Source organism: Paralichthys olivaceus, chromosome 4, assembly GCF_024713975.1.
Source record: "Paralichthys olivaceus isolate ysfri-2021 chromosome 4, ASM2471397v2, whole genome shotgun sequence".
In the NCBI taxonomy this organism is placed as follows: domain Eukaryota; kingdom Metazoa; phylum Chordata; class Actinopteri; order Pleuronectiformes; family Paralichthyidae; genus Paralichthys; species Paralichthys olivaceus.
Genome location: NC_091096.1, coordinates 626,468 through 645,000, shown reverse-complemented (window position 1 = coordinate 645,000; position 18,533 = coordinate 626,468). Strand labels below are relative to the sequence as shown.

Sequence of the window (18,533 nt, the reverse complement as noted above, 5' to 3'; positions counted from 1 at the left end):
AACAGTGCAAACCAGTTTACCACCACGACGCCCCCCCGAGATCTGGTGCAGATAAATACATAGAGATGATGTAACATGTGGATAAACTGTGGAGCAGCAGCTGAACAGGACACGACTTCATCCAATCACTAGGTCCTGAGACAAAATGTTGAAATGATGGACACGAATGAAAAACGTCCGGTTCTGGTGAGTCGGACTGAGCTGGACCATCGGCTCCGCTCAGCTGCTTCTGTTCGTGCTGCAGCCAAACTTTCTGTTGTGTAACTCGAGTGAAGATGACTCATGAGTCCAGAAATAGAGGAGAGTGCCCACGCAGCGAGGAGAGACGTTCAGGGACCGTACGAGTACACACACTCCCATTCAAATACATGTCTGTCCCAGCTGCTACACCTGAGGAGTTAAAGGACCAATCAGTGATTTAAACACCCATCATGCCACAGTACAGGAAGCCGCTGTATCACACACACACACACACTGTTTACATGTAGACGTCCCTCTGACACAACGTCCTCCTTCATGAGACATGTTTCATCATTTTGATTTAAACTGCGTTCGTTCAGTTGTACCATCGTTTTGCAGGATGTTGTTTTTCATTACTGCGTCGTGATAACATGTTTCTATTATTTTGGAAAAGTCACTAACTCCTTCACACTGAACCTGTAAGTTAACGTGAAGACGATTACAATGGAGACACGTGTTATTGCTCCACCCCTCGACTGAATCCGGACAATCTGCTGCTTCTTCGCTTGAGAAACACAAACTACAGAAAATGTCCACAGACTATTTCCCGGAGTTCATGTCTAGAACCTCTGTAGATCACGACAGTGTAGCTCCTCAGCATGAAGTCATGTGAACAATGCTTAACACTGAAACTTTGTGTTGAAGACGTGTTTCGTTAAGTTTTTCTCTTCTGTTCATCGTCTCATGACTGCGACGCCTTCAGAGGTCACGACCCTCAGGTTGGGAACCTTTAGAGGTCGCAGCTCGGTTTGTTTCAGTCGTGACGGCTCATGTTGGTGCAGCTGTTTAATCCTCAGGTTGGAAAAAGCAGAATGTTCTTTTAGAAACTGGTGCAGATCAGATCCAGTGTGTGACCGCGGCAGACGGAGGCTTCTGCTCTTATCTGTGTGTACAGCAGGGGGCCGAGGGGGCCGGGGGGGCCGGGGGGGCTGATGCTGCAGGAATGAGGCCATGGGCTCAGCCAGCGGTGGAGCTGCTGCTGGAGGAGGAGGTGTTGCACTGTGTTGTTGTGGCTGCAGGCGTTCAGACTGCCGTCCACCGTCAGCTCCCTCACTGCAGGAATTTTAAGTTGCTGATATGACAGACGGACGAGCTTTATTCAGAACAACACCTTCCTCTCTCCTCTGATATCAGCCGGAGACACGTTTAAAAACACATCGGTAATCTGTCAGCCTCTCAACCTTCAAAACAACCGTGTGACTCAAACAAGACAGCGTCTGTCTCATTGTCACTTGAGCTGCTTCCAGACCTTCCACTTCCTGTCTCTGCACCTGAAGAATGAGGAGGAATCAGCAACAGGAACTTCAGGTGTTGTCAGGGATGCACTTGTGTTTCTGTTGTCATGACGACGACGGGTGTCCTCCGTCAGCAGCAGGCTTTTTGGAGCATCCGTGAAATTCCTGCTGTCGTCATGACAACAGAATTCAGGGAAGGAAGGAACTCAAGGGAAGGAAAGAATGGAGGTGGTAGGATGAAAGAAATATGGATAGCTTGATAGGGAGGAAGGAAAGGAAGGAAACCTATGATAGAAAGAAGGAGGCATAGGAGGAACATAGAAGAAGGAGGAAGGAAGAAGGAAAGAAAGGAGTTAAGGATGGAAAGATATAATGAGATAAGGAAAGGAGGAGACAGTCGGGCGAGGGAGATAAACAAACAAGTGAGGAGGTAGGAGAGAAGAGAAGGAAAGGAAATGGTAAGAAAAAAATGGTGAAGCAAAGGATAGGAGGAAGCAGGAGAGGACAGACGACAGGAGCAAGGAAAGGATGAGGTGGTAGGGAAGAAGGAGGATGTTGTAAAGGACAGGAGGGAAGGAAAGAAGGAAACATCACAAGAAACACACCAATGACAGCAGCCGTTACCTTCGGGCTGGGTGTGGTCACATCCTGCGAGCTGAGATAAGAGCCTGCCATCACACACGATTTCCTGCGTGTGTGTGTGTAAATAAAGATGGACGACATGACAGCTTCCAAACGTTTTGGGCCAAAACATCTCTATCACCCCCTGGTGTCTGGCTGCAGTATAGCTCATTAACCTCCTCCATGTTAGCAGATGGGACATGAACCAAACTAAAGCTCAAAGTAGACGTTAAATAAAGTTTGTCAAAGAAGTTTCTGTCGTTTCAGCTCGTTCTTCTCTCTGATGTTCACCAATGTTCTCACTCATCACACTCTTCATCGTCTGTTGGTGATGAGTCACAGTGAGAACGTGAATAATCAGCTGTGAAGCTGTGACTCAGCAGTTTTCAGTGTCTGACCCACTTACAGCTTCAGACGTGTTTTACATGTTTCTGCATCACGACACAAACTGAAGAGACTGAAACAGCAGGAGGAGGAGGAGGAGGAGGAGGAGCAGGAGGAGCAGGAGGAGGAGCAGGAGGAGGAGGAGGAGGAGGAGCAGGAGGAGCAGGAGGAGCATTCAGTCCGATCAGTTATGTCACTGAGGTTTAGATTCTACAACCTGACTCAGTGTCGACCTGTAGAAGCTGCTGGTGAATCGGAGGCAGTGACTTCTTAGTTTAAACACGTGATGTGTGATTTCTGCCACCAGGTGGCGTCTCAGTCAGAACAGTAACTGCACTGTCACACAGTGGTGATGTCACACAGTGGTGATGTCACACAGTGGTGATGTCACACAGTGGTGATGTCACACAGTGCTGAGCTGCATCGTGGTTCTGCTGCGTCTCGTCCCGCCCCTTTGTACGACACAGCTCTTAACGTGGCGTCGGAGGCAGCGGCCAAAACAAATCGTGTTTGAACAGACACAGGTGCTCGCCAATCAAATTAAAGGAGGAGGTTAAAAACCACCAAGATCTAAAAAGACTTCGTCACGTTTGACTCTTCAGACAAACACGTGTACGGAGAAGATAACGACAGAAGAGCTCAGCTCCAGATAAAACACAGGTCTGGATGTTTTTAGACTTTTTGTTTTGTTTTACAAATCTGCATCATCATCATCTGCGGTCGACAGCAACAGAGACATTTATCCAAGACGTCAAACGTCTCTGTCAGTTTGTTTCTGTTTTATTTTGTGGTTGAAACTGAAGCACTTTGCTGAAGCTTCAGATGAAATCGTGGTTTCAGTGAAATCTGGAAAGTGAACGCATCATTTCACTGGCTTCAATTCGTCTCGAGTTTTTTAAAGTTAGTTTAGCAAACATGGAACCAGCTGCTGTGACTGACCCATAAAATATTATCTGATAAATTCACCTTGACTGGAAAACGGTCGTCACTCTGCTGAGTCACTCGGTTTGAACAAGAGCTCACAGATTAGAAAACAGATCCAGATGAAAACTCAACTTTGTGTTCACAAAGTTTAGAGTCACTCACAGTGTGTGTGTGTGTGTGTGTGTGTGTGTGTGTGTGTGTGTGTGTGTGTGTGTGTGTGTGTGTGTGTGTGAGAGAGCGACTGCAGATTCTCAGGACCCGTCTCTGTGTTGTCTGTGTGTGTGTGAAGACGCAGTGACCTGAACTAACGACCTCCGCAGTGAAATTAACGAGATAATTTACGTGTTTGGAACAAATGCAGAGAGAGAGTTGGACGACTTCTGAAAGAAGTCAGACGAGTTATTTATCGTTTTTTAGTTTTATTGTCATGTCAGTCTTCAGTTGATCTGTTTGTGTTTTCAGTTTTGTGTGTCGCTCTCTCCTCCCACACACAACCAGCAGCTCCCTCGTCCCTCTGGGGCGTTGACAGGAATTCTGGGATATTTCCAAAGTTAGATTCACAGAAAAAAACAAATTCACAGCTGAGCCGTGGGACAGTGGAAGCGTGAATTATCCTCCCAGGCGTGGCAGCCGGGTGGGGTTTACCTGCGCCTGTGACCCCAGCAGTGTGAGTGTGTCGAGACAACGTGATGGACAGTTATTGGTGATCTGCAGAGTCGGGGCGGTCTGACAGTGGGAGGTCTATTTTAGTGCCTCATCCATCTCTTTGTCTCCACCACATTTCTGCCAGCTGATTGGACGACTGAGTGCGGTTACCTAGCAACCTGAGCAGATCTGCTGGATGAGACTTTATTCACAGGAGAACAAGAATCCAGACAATCGCTTGGTTCACAAACATTATCCATCAAAGTGAAGTTTTCTGTTTGACTCTAAATGATCAGAATTAATAAACGAACATCAGCTGTTTGAAGACGACTTGAGACTGAGACAGAAACTCCTGAGGACAAAGTTTACTGACGTTAGAAAGAGAGAAGAGACGTTTTCTATAGAAACTACCAGAGGAGACGTTTTCTATACAAACTACCAGAGGAGACGTTTCTATAGAAACTACCAGAGGAGACGTTTTCTACAGAAACTACCAGAGGAGACGTTTTCTATACAAACTACCAGAGGAGACGTTTTCTATACAAACTACCAGAGGAGACGTTTCTATAGAAACTATCAGAGGAGACGTTTTCTACAGAAACTACCAGAGGAGACGTTTTCTACAGAAACTACCAGAGGAGACGTTTTCTATAGAAACTACCAGAGGAGACGTTTTCTACAGAAACTACCAGAGGAGACGTTTTCTACAGAAACTACCAGAGGAGACGTTTTCAATACAAACTACCAGAGGAGACGTTTTCTATACAAACTACCAGAGGAGACGTTTTCTATACAAACTACCAGAGGAGACGTTTTCTATACAAACTACCAGAGGAGACGTTCTATAGAAACTACCAGAGGAGACGTTTTCTATACAAACTACCAGAGGAGACGTGTTCTACAGAAACTACCAGAGGAGACGTTTCTATAGAAACTATCAGAGGAGACGTTTTCTACAGAAACTACCAGAGGAGACGTTTTCTACAGAAACTACCAGAGGAGACGTTTTCTATAGAAACTACCAGAGGAGACGTTTTCTATACAAACTACCAGAGGAGACGTTTTCTATACAAACTACCAGAGGAGACGTTTCTATAGAAACTATCAGAGGAGACGTTTTCTACAGAAACTACCAGAGGAGACGTTTTCTATAGAAACTACCAGAGGAGACGTTTTCTACAGAAACTACCTGAGGAGACGTTTTCTATAGAAACTACCAGAGGAGACGTTTTCTATAGAAACTACCAGAGGAGACGTTTTCTATAGAAACTACCAGAGGAGACGTTTTCTACAGAAACTACCAGAGGAGACGTTTTCTACAGAAACTACCAGAGGAGACGTTTTCTATAGAAACTACCAGAGGAGACGTTTTCAATACAAACTACCAGAGGAGACGTTTGCTATAGAAACTACCAGAGGAGACGTTTTAAACAGAGACAGAACGACGAGTCCTTCTTCAAGAGTCCATTCACGTTTCTATTTAAACAGCAGCTTCACCTGAAGATCAGTTGTGGAAGTAAACTCTTCCTGCTTCTCTTTAAAAACTGTTTATTGTGTTTTGTCTCTTCAGAGTCGGAGCTGAAGTTTCTCGTGCGACTGTGAACATGTGAGTTTTTCAGATTTGAAGACTTCCTGTTCTCTTTTGTGCCGTTGTAGGTTTTATTTCCTTCCTTTAGGTTTCAGGTCAAACCTGAGAGAATCAAAGTTGCTCACTGAGTGAATCTTTGTTTAAAGAGCTGAAGCCTGATTCCATCAACTAATCGAGAGCTACAGTTATTCATATTGTTGTTGTTGTTTAACACAGGGATCACACTGACCTCTCTGGTCACAGCTGGTACTGCTTCTCTGTTTGGAGACGTCTGATGTCAGATGGTAGTGATGATGATCGTGAACTTAATTGTTGTTTATTTCTGAAACATTTCTCCAAAGTTCAGCCTGACAGGTTTTAAAACTTCTGAAACTTTACTTTAAAATAAAGGCATGTGTGTCTGAGTGAAGCAGGAGTTTGTACTGAAGGAAAATAAAAGATTTCCAGTGATGCAGCTTTGGTCACTTGGATTTTCTTCAGACATAAAGGATGTTTAGAGTCATAGCCCTGAACAGAAGACAGTTTGAGTCAGAAATCCTTCCTGAGCATCTCCGACCAGAGTCACAGCGAAACGTTCAGTCGACCACAAACGAGCGCATCAATTATTCAGAGTCAGTGACACCAGAGATCAAAACTACAGAAAACCTGAAAAATGCTCCATCGTGTGAAGTCGAGCTCATCGGTCTGTTTTTAACATCTGTGTTCAGGCGCTGAAGACGAACAGATACAGACATGATCCCCTATTCTCCCTGAGGTAACACACACACACACACACACACTCACACACACACACTGTCACACACACACACTGACACACACACACACACACACACACACAAACACAAACACACACACTGACAAACACACACACACACACACACACACACACTCACACACACACTGACACACACACTGACACACTGACACCCACACACACTGACACACACTGACACACACACACACACTCACACACACACACACACTGACACACACACACACACACACAAACACAAACACAAACACACACACACACACACACACTCACACACACACACACACACACACACAAACACAAACACACACACACACACACACACTCACACACACACACACACACACACACACACACACTCACACACACACACACACTGACACTCACACACAAACACACACTCACACACACACACACTGACACACACTGACAAACACACACACTGTTTTTATATGAGCAGTCTTTTCCTCACTGACCGCATGTTACCCAGGCCTGTGTGTGTGTGTGTGTGTGTGTGTGTGTGTGTGTGTGTGTGTTTGTGTGTGTGTGTGTGTGTGAGTGTGTGTGTGTGGGGGTGGGGGTGGGGGGGGACAAAGCTGTGCTCTCTGGAATAATCCCTTTGTGTCGTCCTCTCACCTCAGACAATGTGGAACTGTCTCTCTGCAGCAGAGACGTGAACACACAGTTGTGTCGACTGTTTACATTCACACAATGATCCGATCGCACAAACACAACATTTTCTATTTATTCGCTCGTCTTCTCCGCTACACCGCCCCGACACTGCCCCTACTGTTCATGTGTATATTGCATCTGAGGTTATGTTTCTGTCTCTCCTGTGTATTTTTACTCTGCTATAACATACTTTATATTTTTGTACAGATCTATAACCAATAACATCTTGCGTATGTTCTTCTCTCAGGAACCGACCAATCAGCAGTCATGATGATGCCCAAGGTAAATTCTGTTTGTGATATTTTAAAAAGTCCGACTCTAAAAGTGAGAGTTGAGCTGTGACATTTCTTCACTTCCACTTCGATCAGATGTGAAGTTTCATTAGTTTCAATCAGCCTCATTTTTCTGAATTGGAAAAATGATGAAAAACAAATTCTTAATCTGTGATTTACTTTAAACTTTGAATTTAAACCTAAATGTTTGTCATTGACTTCTGACCTGTGTGTGTGTGTGTGTGTGTGTGTGTGTGTGTGTGTGTGTGTGTGTGTGTGTGTGTGTGTGTGTGTGTGTGTGTGTGTGTGTGTGTGTGAGAGCAGCAGCGCGCTCAGACGTCACCAGGGAGTGTGTTGTCGCTGAGAGGGTCCAGCATCCCAGGATCCCCTGCAGCCGCCATTGTGGTGAGACACAGACACACACACACACACACACACACACACACACACACACACACACACACACACACACTGATTAGGTTATATCCTTCAGATTAATCTTGAGGCAGTAATCTGTAATCCCCCCCTCAGGCCCGAGTGGAGGATGGGGTTATCGGCTACAAGGACTTGGCGGCGTTGCCGAGAGACAAAGCCATTCTGGACATCGAGCGACCCGACCTGATGATCTACCAGCCGCACTACAGCTACAGTCCACTAGAGGTGTGTGTGTGTGTGTCTGTGTGTGTGTGATGTAACACAGTTCACACACACACACACACTTTGTCAACAAATCCACTGGTGAAAATCGTCCCTAACAAAAGCTCAGTTTCCTGTTGTGTGTTAATAAAACGACACAAACACACGTTGGTTCAGAATTAAACTCGACTCTGCATTTATATTTATATTTTACATCAAAGTATCCTCATCGTCTCTTTTCCAGTTCTATTTGGAGCAATTTGTGTTTTCTTTTTATTTGTAGTTATTTACAATAAAGTTTAACATCTTGTGCCTCGTTACAGATTCTGTTGTTACAGAACAAACTGAATCTGAATACACAACAGTTCATCAGATCAGTGTGAACAGAGTGTGTGTGAGAATGACGAGCGACCACAGAGAACTGTCCTCACAAACCAAACTGACGTCCCGTAAATCACACAACTTTCTGTTGGGACGTCTCACGTGAGCGATGACTGGACCCAATAACAGACACATCCCACATCCTGGTGACAACACAAGTGAACTTAAATTAACACAAAAAACACAAATACACAAAACCCACATCAACCAAATATCAACCAAATATCAGTCAAACCCATAACTGTCCCATGAGGCTTTGCAACATGCTGTCCAATCAGAGCGACCGGCTCACTGCTTTTAGATGATACATCCGTTATTAATAATAAATAATGAATAAGGACAATAACACACTGTTATTATTGACTAAACTTAGAACCCGTTCCAAATGAATAACAATAATAATAATGATCTAAAACAATAACAAGAAGAACATCAGTATAAACATATTTACGTCTGAAGTCTTTTCCTTGTTTTCTGAATCTGTTTCTAACTTTAAAGTTTTTTAAGTATTTTCTTGTCTCTCGTCCTGCAGAGGTCTCTGTCTCCTCGCTCCATCTCTCCTCCTCCCTCCCCAGAGGTAAGACCCCCTCCCTCACTTCCTGTTTACACTGTGATGCTCCACACACACACACACACACACACAATGGTTTACACATATCAAATAAGATTTAACGTCATCATCGTGTGTCTCGCTGACCGCTGTCCCCCGTCCTCCTCTCTGTGTCAAGAACCTGCCCAAGGATTGGCTGGAGAACCGTTCCCCTGGAGGTTCCTCTCCTGGTTCCACCTTCCAGACCAGCAGAACAGAGAGCACACACACCCCATCAACACCACACACACCACACACACTGAACACACACTCCTCTGGCAACAAGAGCTCCGTGCAGCACTTCCACAGGCCTGGTAACGACTGTTCATTCTAAACCACAGCAAATAAAAGAACACGACAAATACATGTAAAGATCATTTATTTTAAAAGTCTTCTGATTTAAGTTAAACTAATTTAATTTATACTTGAAAAAAATTCAAATTTGAAAGATTTTATTTTTCATCTCTTGAAGAAGAATTTATTTCTAAAATGTTCTTTTATTCAGAAAATGGTTCCAACATCTATAAGAAGCCTCCGATCTACAAACAAGGTTTGTTTCACTGAGGTTTAAAGAGGTTTCTGCTACACGCCATTTACATGTAATCATGTTACCAGTGTGTGCGTGTGCATGTGCGTGTGCATGTGCTTGTGTGTGTGTGTGTGTGTGTCTGTGCAGACGTGTCGTCCTCTGTCGTCCCTCAGGGGAAACAAATTGAGGATCTGATCATCGAGTCATCAAAGTTTCCAGCAGCTCAACCTCCCGACCCAAACCTGCCGTCCAAGATCGAGACCGAATACTGGCCCTGCCCCCCCTCCATGGCTGTGATTGGTACAACACACACACACACACACACAAGCACATGCACATGCACACACACACACACAAGCACATGCACATGCACACACACACTCTTGCATCAATCTGACTCTTCTCCTTCCCTCCCGTCACCTCTTCCTCTCCGTGTTTCCTCTCCTACTCACCACTGCTGCTCCTCTCCTCTATCCTCGTTTCCTCCCCTCCTCTAGAGAAGGAGTGGAGGAGGAAGGAGCAGAAGGATGAAGATGAAGAGGGGGATGAGGAGCAGGATGATGAACTGGGGGGACTCAGAACTCTTCAGAAACAAGAACTCAACAAGGTAAAAGATGAGAAAAGATAAAGAGAGAAAAGAAATCTGAATGATGATAAAGCATACAAATGATTGTCTCTCTCCCCCCCCCCCTCTCTCTCTCTCTCCCCCTCTCTCTCTCTCCCCCCCCCTCTCTCTCTCCCCCCCCTCTCTCTCTCTCTCCCCCCCTCTCTCTCTCTCTCTCTCTCTCTCTCTCTCTCTCTCTCTCTCTCTCTCTCTCTGTCAGATTCAGTCTAATCTTGGTAAAATCATCCTAAAGGAGGAGCTGGAGAAATCTTCAACTCCTCTGAGGAGGAAAACTCGCTCCCTGCCCGACCGCAGCCAAAACACCGGTACACACACACACACACACAGACACACACACACACACACACACACAGACACACACACACACAGACACACACACCTTCCAAAATCACCGAACACACTGGACACCTGAAATAAAACAATAAAACCTTGTATAACAAGAGTGTGCTTGTGTGTGTGTGTGTGTGTGTGTGTGTGTGTGTGTGTGTGTGTGTGTGTGTGTGTGTGTGTGTGTGTGTGTGAATATCTGAAACATTGACCTTTAATAACCTGGGGTGAAGCAATCAGAGCTCTGGGGACACCTAGTGGTCAGAATAGGTGCAGACTACAGACTTCCATGTTATTTATAAACGATCAGATCAGATCACAGGAAGGAGAGAGGAAGAGGATGGTGGAGGAAGGAGGAGGAAAGAGCAGGAAGGAAGAGGGAGGAGGAAGGAGAAGGAGGAAGTAAACGTGAGGGAGGAGGGTAAAGGAGCAGGAAGAAGGGAGGAGGGAGGTGGAAGAAGGAAGAAAGAGGAAGTAAAAGTGAAGGAGGAGGAGTGAACGAGTCCTGGATGACCTGATAACTTCTTTCTGTTCTTTCTCCTCCTCCTCCTCTTCAGGGTCAAACGCCTCCAGGTCGGTTTATTTCCCAGACTCCTCTAAGTCCAGCCTCTCCAGGGTGAGTAACGCTCAACCGTCCAATCAGAGCAGAGTCCCGTGACGTGGCCATGACCATGTTTGTGCTTGTTTTCAGCTTCAGTCTACAGAGTTCAGCTCCTCCCACAAAACTCCTGCAGGTAAAGTGACTTTAGATCAAACCATCATTCATCATTCTTCTTATTATCTAAACTGTTCTCCACAAAAACATGAATCTGAATATTACAAACAACACCTGCTTTAAAATGTGATATTATTGAAACGTGTTATTTAAACCTGCACCAATCCACTCATCACTAATCTATATATAGATATTTATTAGATATGATGTGATATGATCTATATGAAGCTAACGACTGATCTGTCTTCAACTCTTTCTGTCTGTGCAGGTCTCCAGGTACAGTCTGACTGTTTTCATACATTTCATTGATAATAAGATTCATTTAATGTTGATTTATTTTACATGAGTTATTCAGGAAGTCCATTCACACATTATACAAAACTTAAAAATGATAAAGTTACTCATCATTCATTCACATTCAGAACAGTAATAAAAAGAAAATTCCTGTGAATAGAAACATGTGTTGGACTCTGTGCCGCAGAACGGAGACTCGAGGATGGACAGAGGAAACTCTCTGCCCAGCATGTTGGAGCATCCGGTTAGTTTTTAACATTTCATGATGTGAAACATATTACTGTATAATACTGTTCACAGTCTTATACTGCTGTTGTCACACCTGAACTGAGCTACAGACATGCTCCTCACATGCTCCTCACATGCTCCTCACATGTTCCTCACATGTTCCTGACGTGTTCTGTATGTGAGAGTCTCCTGCAGCCTCTAAACATCTGTAAAATGTCAGAGTGAGTCCAAGAGAGAAAACATCTGGAACCTTCTCAGTGAGCGAGTCTCTGAGGTTTCTAACGAAGACGTCCACGTGGAGAGACGAGGAGGTTCCAGATGTTTTGGTGATGAGGGCCGACGCCGTGTGGACGAGCTGTAAACAACAACACGGATCTTTACACAGTTTAGACGCCATGTCCCGCCTCCTGCTGCTCTACAGGCTCCGCCCCTCGTTACCCACATGCTCCTGTTGTTGTGAACGAGTCGACAATCTGCTACACACACTGACTACACAACATGTCTACACAACATGTCTACACAACATGACTACACAACATGTCTACACAACATGTCTACACAACATGTCTACACAACATGACTACACAACATGTCTACACAACATGTCTACACACACTGACTACACAACATGACTACACAACATGTCTACACAACATGACTACACATCATGACTACACAACATGACTACACAACATGTCTACACAACATGTCTACACAACACGACTACACAACATGACTACACAACATGTCTACACAACATGACTACACAACATGTCTACACAACATGACTACACAACATGACTACACAACACATCTACACAACACGACTACACAACATGACTACACAACATGTCTACACAACATGACTACACAACATGACTACACAACACATCTACACAACACGACTACACAACATGACTACACAACATGTCTACACAACATGTCTACACAACACGTCTACACAACACATCTACACAACACGACTACACAACATGACTACACAACATGTCTACACAACACGACTACACAACATGACTACACAACACGACTACACGACATGACTACACGACATGTCCACACAACATGACTACACAACATGACTACACAACACGACTACACAACATGACTACACAACACGACTAGACAACATGACTACACAACATGTCTACACAACATGACTACACAACATGTCTACACAACATGACTACACAACATGACTACACAACATGTCTACACAACATGTCTACACAACATGACTACACAACACGACTACACAACACGACTACACAACATGTCTACACAACATGTCTACACAACATGACTACACAACACGTCTACACAACATGACTACACAACATGTCTACACAACATCTCTACACAACATGACTACACAACACGACTACACAACACGACTACACAACATGTCTACACAACATGACTACACAACATGTCTACACAACATGTCTACACAACATGTCTGACGCACACACTGCTGTCTGCAGATTTATCCGTACCAGATGCTGGTGGTGACTCACAGAGGACGAAGCAAACTGCCTCCTGGTGTGGACAGAACCAGACTGGAGGTAAAGATCTGATTGGTCCTCCACCACCTCAGGTTCCATGTTTTATTGTGAAACACCTGAAGGAAGTGTTGTGCTCCATTGACAGTAGTTTGTGTCTCTGGCTCCTGCAGCGCCACCTCTCTGAGGAGGAGTTCTTCAGTGTCTTCGGGATGTCCATCGACGACTTCGACTGCCTGTCTCTCTGGAAGAAGAACGACATGAAGAAGAAGTTCTGTCTCTTCTGACTGCCGGGACTCCACCTCCCACAATCCCCTGCATCTCCTGGATCACTGATGGGAAACCACGCACTCTGAACAAAACTTCACTATCATCTTCTTCTTCTTCGTCTTCAGAGCAGCAGCGTGTCGACGTCTCTGGCTTCAGGTTTGAGTCTTCGGTCTCTGGATGTTTGATTCAAACGATAAAAGACACAGCGAGAAGAAGAGTGGTGGGCGGGACTTCAGAGAGCTAGGGACCAATTAAAATGAGCCTGAGCAGAGTTTCTCTTTACTCCACAGGAAAGTCAAATAAATTTAGATTCAGAATCGTTAAGTCAACAACTGTTACTGAGCAGCAGCGCCCTCTGCAGCCACACGTCTCTGAGCGATGAAGTGACCGTGTCGACCCACTGGTCTACCCATGATCCTCTGCTTCCTGACCCAGAAGAGCTGCTGCTGTAACAAATCCACCGTCTCTGTTTAGAGTTCTCCATGTTTTAAAGTTTCCTGCTGAATATTGCAGATAAACTCTCAGTGTTTTTGAACTGATCACAGTTCAGCTTTAAGGCTCATGTATTTTCCTACGTATGAAAAGAGATTCGTCCGTTTCAAACCATGTAACCGTCACTGCCCACAGAGTTTCAGGTGGCATGACAGTTTAGCAATATGTCCACTAGAGGACAGCACAGAGTCCAGTGTGTCTGACGGGGTGGTGAAGGTGGAGGAGGTTCGATAACGTTCCTCTTGTCTCAGGTGAAATAACATCATATAGATTCAGTTGTTTATTACCAACTCGTAACAGTTCATCCATTTCTTCCTCGTGTCCTGGGATCATCACAGAACACGGACACAAGGCTCCATGGTTTGAATCTGCTGCTTTCAGGTAGAAAAGTTTTAAAGTGTTGATTTAAGTTGAACTGGTTTTTACTGTTGATTTAAAATGAGCACGATTTTAAAAGATGCAACATCAGCAGTTCACTGACTGATCACATGTTCAGCTGTCCACATACTTTTGGTCATTTATTGTATGTGACACGTTAAATAATGACTCAAAAAAGATTTAGACTGAAACTAAGATTGAAACTAATTTTTAAAAGTTAAAAAATGTTCAACTGTCATCGGCTGATTCTCCAATCTGAACAGTGGCAGTGAAACACACACACACACACACACACACACTCACACACACACACACACACACACACACACACACACACACACACACACACACACACACACACACACACACACACACACACACACACTCCTGGTCTGTGTGCTGCAGAAAAACAAAAATGGAACCAGAGCTCAGAGACAGAGTCTGTGTCTGAAATCACTGCTGCTCACTACTGTGGACTCTGTTTCCCACAATGCATCGTGAACAAATTATTGTCACTGACCAGTCAATATAGACCATCATGCATCAGAAAAATGTGACCTGTCCTTCAAACGTAAACAATTCTTTAAAAAACATCAACAACATTCAGCTTCAATTTAAATCATTCCAGCTGTTGTTTAGCCTACACGTAGACATGTACCCTACACAGAACCTACACAGAACCTACACAGAGCCTACACAGAGCCTACACAGAACCTACACAGAACCTACACAGAACCTACACGTAGACATGTACCCTACACAGAACCTACACAGAACCTACACAGAGCCTACACGTAGACATGTACCCTACGCAGAACCTACACAGAACCTACACAGAGCCTACACAGAGCCTACACGTAGACATGTACCCTACACAGAACCTACACAGAACCTACACAGAGCCTACACGTAGACATGTACCCTACACAGAACCTACACAGAGCCTACACGTAGACATGTACCCTACACAGAACCTACACAGAACCTACACGTAGACATGTACCCTACACAGAACCTACACAGAACCTACACGTAGACATGTACCCTACACAGAACCTACACAGAACCTACACAGAACCTACACGTAGACATGTACCCTACACAGAACCTACACAGAGCCTACACGTAGACATGTACCCTACACAGAACCTACACAGAACCTACACGTAGACATGTACCCTACACAGAACCTACACAGAACCTACACAGAACCTACACAGAGCCTACACAGAACCTACACGTAGACATGTACCCTACACAGAACCTACACAGAACCTACACAGAACCTACACGTAGACATGTACCCTACACAGAACCTACACAGAGCCTACACGTAGACATGTACCCTACACAGAACCTACACAGAACCTACACGTAGACATGTACCCTACACAGAACCTACACAGAACCTACACGTAGACATGTACCCTACACAGAACCTACACAGAACCTACACAGAACCTACACAGAGCCTACACAGAACCTACACGTAGACATGTACCCTACACAGAACCTACACAGAACCTACACAGAACCTACACGTAGACATGTACCCTACACAGAACCTACACAGAACCTACACAGAACCTACACGTAGACATGTACCCTACACAGAACCTACACAGAACCTACACAGAGCCTACACGTAGACATGTACCCTACACAGAACCTACACAGAACCTACACGTAGACATGTACCCTACACAGAGCCTACACGTAGACATGTACCCTACACAGAACCTACACAGAACCTACACAGAGCCTACACAGAACCTACACAGAACCTACACGTAGACATGTACCCTACACAGAACCTACACAGAACCTACACAGAGCCTACACGTAGACATGTACCCTAAACAGAACCTACACAGAGCCTACACAGAACCTACACAGAACCTACACAGAACCTACACAGAGCCTACACAGAACCTACCCAACTCCGTCTCTTCGCAGCTCTGGTTCGTCCAATCAGCAGGTTGTAAACATTTACTGTTGCTTAGTGACCAAATGATGTGCAGCTGTTTTTTAACCACGTAGATAAATGACGTGTTTTTTAAACCGAACAAATCTAACATGTAAAATCCTGAATGTTGACAAAAAATATATGTTTTTTCACCGTAAAAGACACAAAGCATTTCCTTTTCGGAACCAAATGACGACACAAGGAATGATGGGAAATTAACCAGAGTGAAGCACTTGAACTTTTATTTAACGTCCTGACGTCCGCCAGCATCGGATCTGATCTCTTCACGTTTAATCTGAAGCTGCATGAAAAACTGTGATGATTCTTCAACTCGTTCAACACGTTGAACAGAATCAGCTCAGACGTCGAGTCGTGACCTCGTGAGAAACATGGAGGATTAAATGACTGAGAACCAATGAGACGTCAGATCGGCCATTTTGAAACATTTATTCCTCCGGTTCTCGTCACATTCATCAAATCAGAGACTCGCAGGTCAAATGAAAACGTTTCCAACGTCCGTCTGCACTTGTTCACTGAAGGTTTCATACAAATTTGCCTTTTTTAATTACTTTACAAATTTAACTGTAAATACAAGTCGAGCTGAAACGATTCATCAATTAGTCGACAGAAAATTTCAAACTTTTTCGGCTTCAGATTCTCAGATTTTCTGCTTTTTCTTTTACGGAGTTTAATCATTTAGATTTTTTGTGCAATAATTCTGAGTTTGCGAAAGTTTCACTTATTTTTATACTGTGATGATTTTTCTCTTGAACAATCATCAGCTGCCGTCATATAAAACATATTTAAGATCTAACGATTTAAACTGAATAACTATTTCCTGGAATTATTAGACTTTTGGTACTGAATATATTTTCCATGTCTTTTAGCATTTTAAATGCAGGACTTTTATTTTGGCAGTGCAGCGTTGGTACTTCCTGTCCTTCCTGATCTGATGACGTCATGTTTCCAGTTAATTACACTCAGTGTTTTGTTGTGATTTGTTGAAGCTAAAATGAGTCATGAGCTGGCTCTCGCTGCAGAATCACTGTCATGGCGTCGTCCCGTAACAGTCATTGCCACGTCTGCCTCACCGCCACGCCGCATCGCCACCACGCCTCCACATGTTTCCTGCTTCTGTGGAACAAAAAGACTGAAAAGCAGAAAAAAAAGAAGTGAAGTTTGTTTCTGGAGTGAACGCACATTTGTCACTTTACGTCTCGAGATGATTGACTTTGTTCTTTCTCTTTGATGATACTGAGAGGATTCACGCTTTGTTCTGATTGGTTGAGTTTTCATTCGAGACAGGAAGTGGGTTGCTGTGACTAACACCATGACGACACAAAGATTGTTCCATGTTTGTTTTTATTTCTTTTTGTACATTTTGAGGTGATTTATTCTGTTGTTATTGAATTATTTTCAAAAGTGACGCCACCGAGTCTCTGATGTAACTGCTGTATGCATGATGTCACCATGACCATGTCAGACTTTTGTTGAACCTTTATTTAAATGGATGATATAACGACACTGGCAGTTACATAGTCAGAGGTCGGACTGCAGCGGTCTGAACCACTGGATGATGATGTCATGAATAACTGCAGCTGTTGTCACATCTGGATGCAGGTGATGTAACAGGTGAATGGTGACGTGAGTGAATAACATGAGTAACAATAAAGAGTGTTTCTCTTTGCTTTGAGCAGAAAGTGTTAAACTTCATTTTTTTCACCGACTTCACATGATCAACTACTGTTTAAGTCACGCCCCCTCCACGCTCTGATTGGTCGGCTGCAACATGGTGAGAGAGGAACCAGGAAGTGAACTTCTCAATCTGCTCGGTTCACGTCCTCGAAGAGAGAAACTGAAACTGAACACAGTTTTTAGACATATTGATCGCCCCCTGGTGTCTGGCTGCAGTATTTAGGTCATAAATCTCTCCTCCTCCTCCATGTTAGCAGACTGGACATGGAGTTTTAAACATTTACTATTTACTATTTTATGTTATATTATTTAATTTTCCCCTAATGTCGACAAAATTCTTCATCACAGAAAAACACCAGTTTACACCAAAGTTCACTTTTGGTTAAAACACTCCCCCTCCCTCCCTCCCTCCCTCCCTCCATACATAATGAGTGTGTTGGTCCGTCCTCCCTCTCTTCTCTCCCTTCCTCCCTCCCTCCCTCCCTCCCTCCCTCCCTTCCTCCATACATAATGAGTGTGTTGGTCCGTCCTCCCT

The 18,533-nt window shown here is 44.2% G+C and overlaps 1 protein-coding gene across 6 annotated transcripts in view; it reads left to right on the top strand.

Annotated features, from left to right (window-relative positions):
- LOC109643290 (dematin) overlaps window positions 1-17,996 on the top strand; it is a 22,051-nt gene extending 4,055 nt beyond the window's left edge. For 2 of the 6 annotated variants that reach the window (XM_069522912.1, XM_069522915.1), the window contains exons 2-18: window positions 5,620-5,655; window positions 6,345-6,391; window positions 7,329-7,363; window positions 7,678-7,758; window positions 7,885-8,013; window positions 8,903-8,947; window positions 9,099-9,273; window positions 9,465-9,509; window positions 9,636-9,788; window positions 9,986-10,095; window positions 10,313-10,418; window positions 10,998-11,056; window positions 11,132-11,174; window positions 11,424-11,431; window positions 11,637-11,693; window positions 13,180-13,260; window positions 13,371-17,996. In XM_069522912.1, coding sequence (XP_069379013.1) covers window positions 7,349-7,363; window positions 7,678-7,758; window positions 7,885-8,013; window positions 8,903-8,947; window positions 9,099-9,273; window positions 9,465-9,509; window positions 9,636-9,788; window positions 9,986-10,095; window positions 10,313-10,418; window positions 10,998-11,056; window positions 11,132-11,174; window positions 11,424-11,431; window positions 11,637-11,693; window positions 13,180-13,260; window positions 13,371-13,484 — 1,221 coding nt within the window. In that variant the 5' untranslated portion in view covers window positions 5,620-5,655; window positions 6,345-6,391; window positions 7,329-7,348 and the 3' untranslated portion in view covers window positions 13,485-17,996. Of the gene's footprint in view, window positions 187-5,619; window positions 5,656-6,344; window positions 6,392-7,328; window positions 7,364-7,677; window positions 7,759-7,884; window positions 8,014-8,902; window positions 8,948-9,098; window positions 9,274-9,464; window positions 9,510-9,635; window positions 9,789-9,985; window positions 10,096-10,312; window positions 10,419-10,997; window positions 11,057-11,131; window positions 11,175-11,423; window positions 11,432-11,636; window positions 11,694-13,179; window positions 13,261-13,370 lie in introns of all 6 variants that reach the window. The other 4 variants (XM_069522914.1, XM_069522918.1, XM_069522913.1 and 1 more) reach the window with 4 other exon arrangements.
- Window positions 17,997-18,533: the final 537 nt, after the last annotated feature.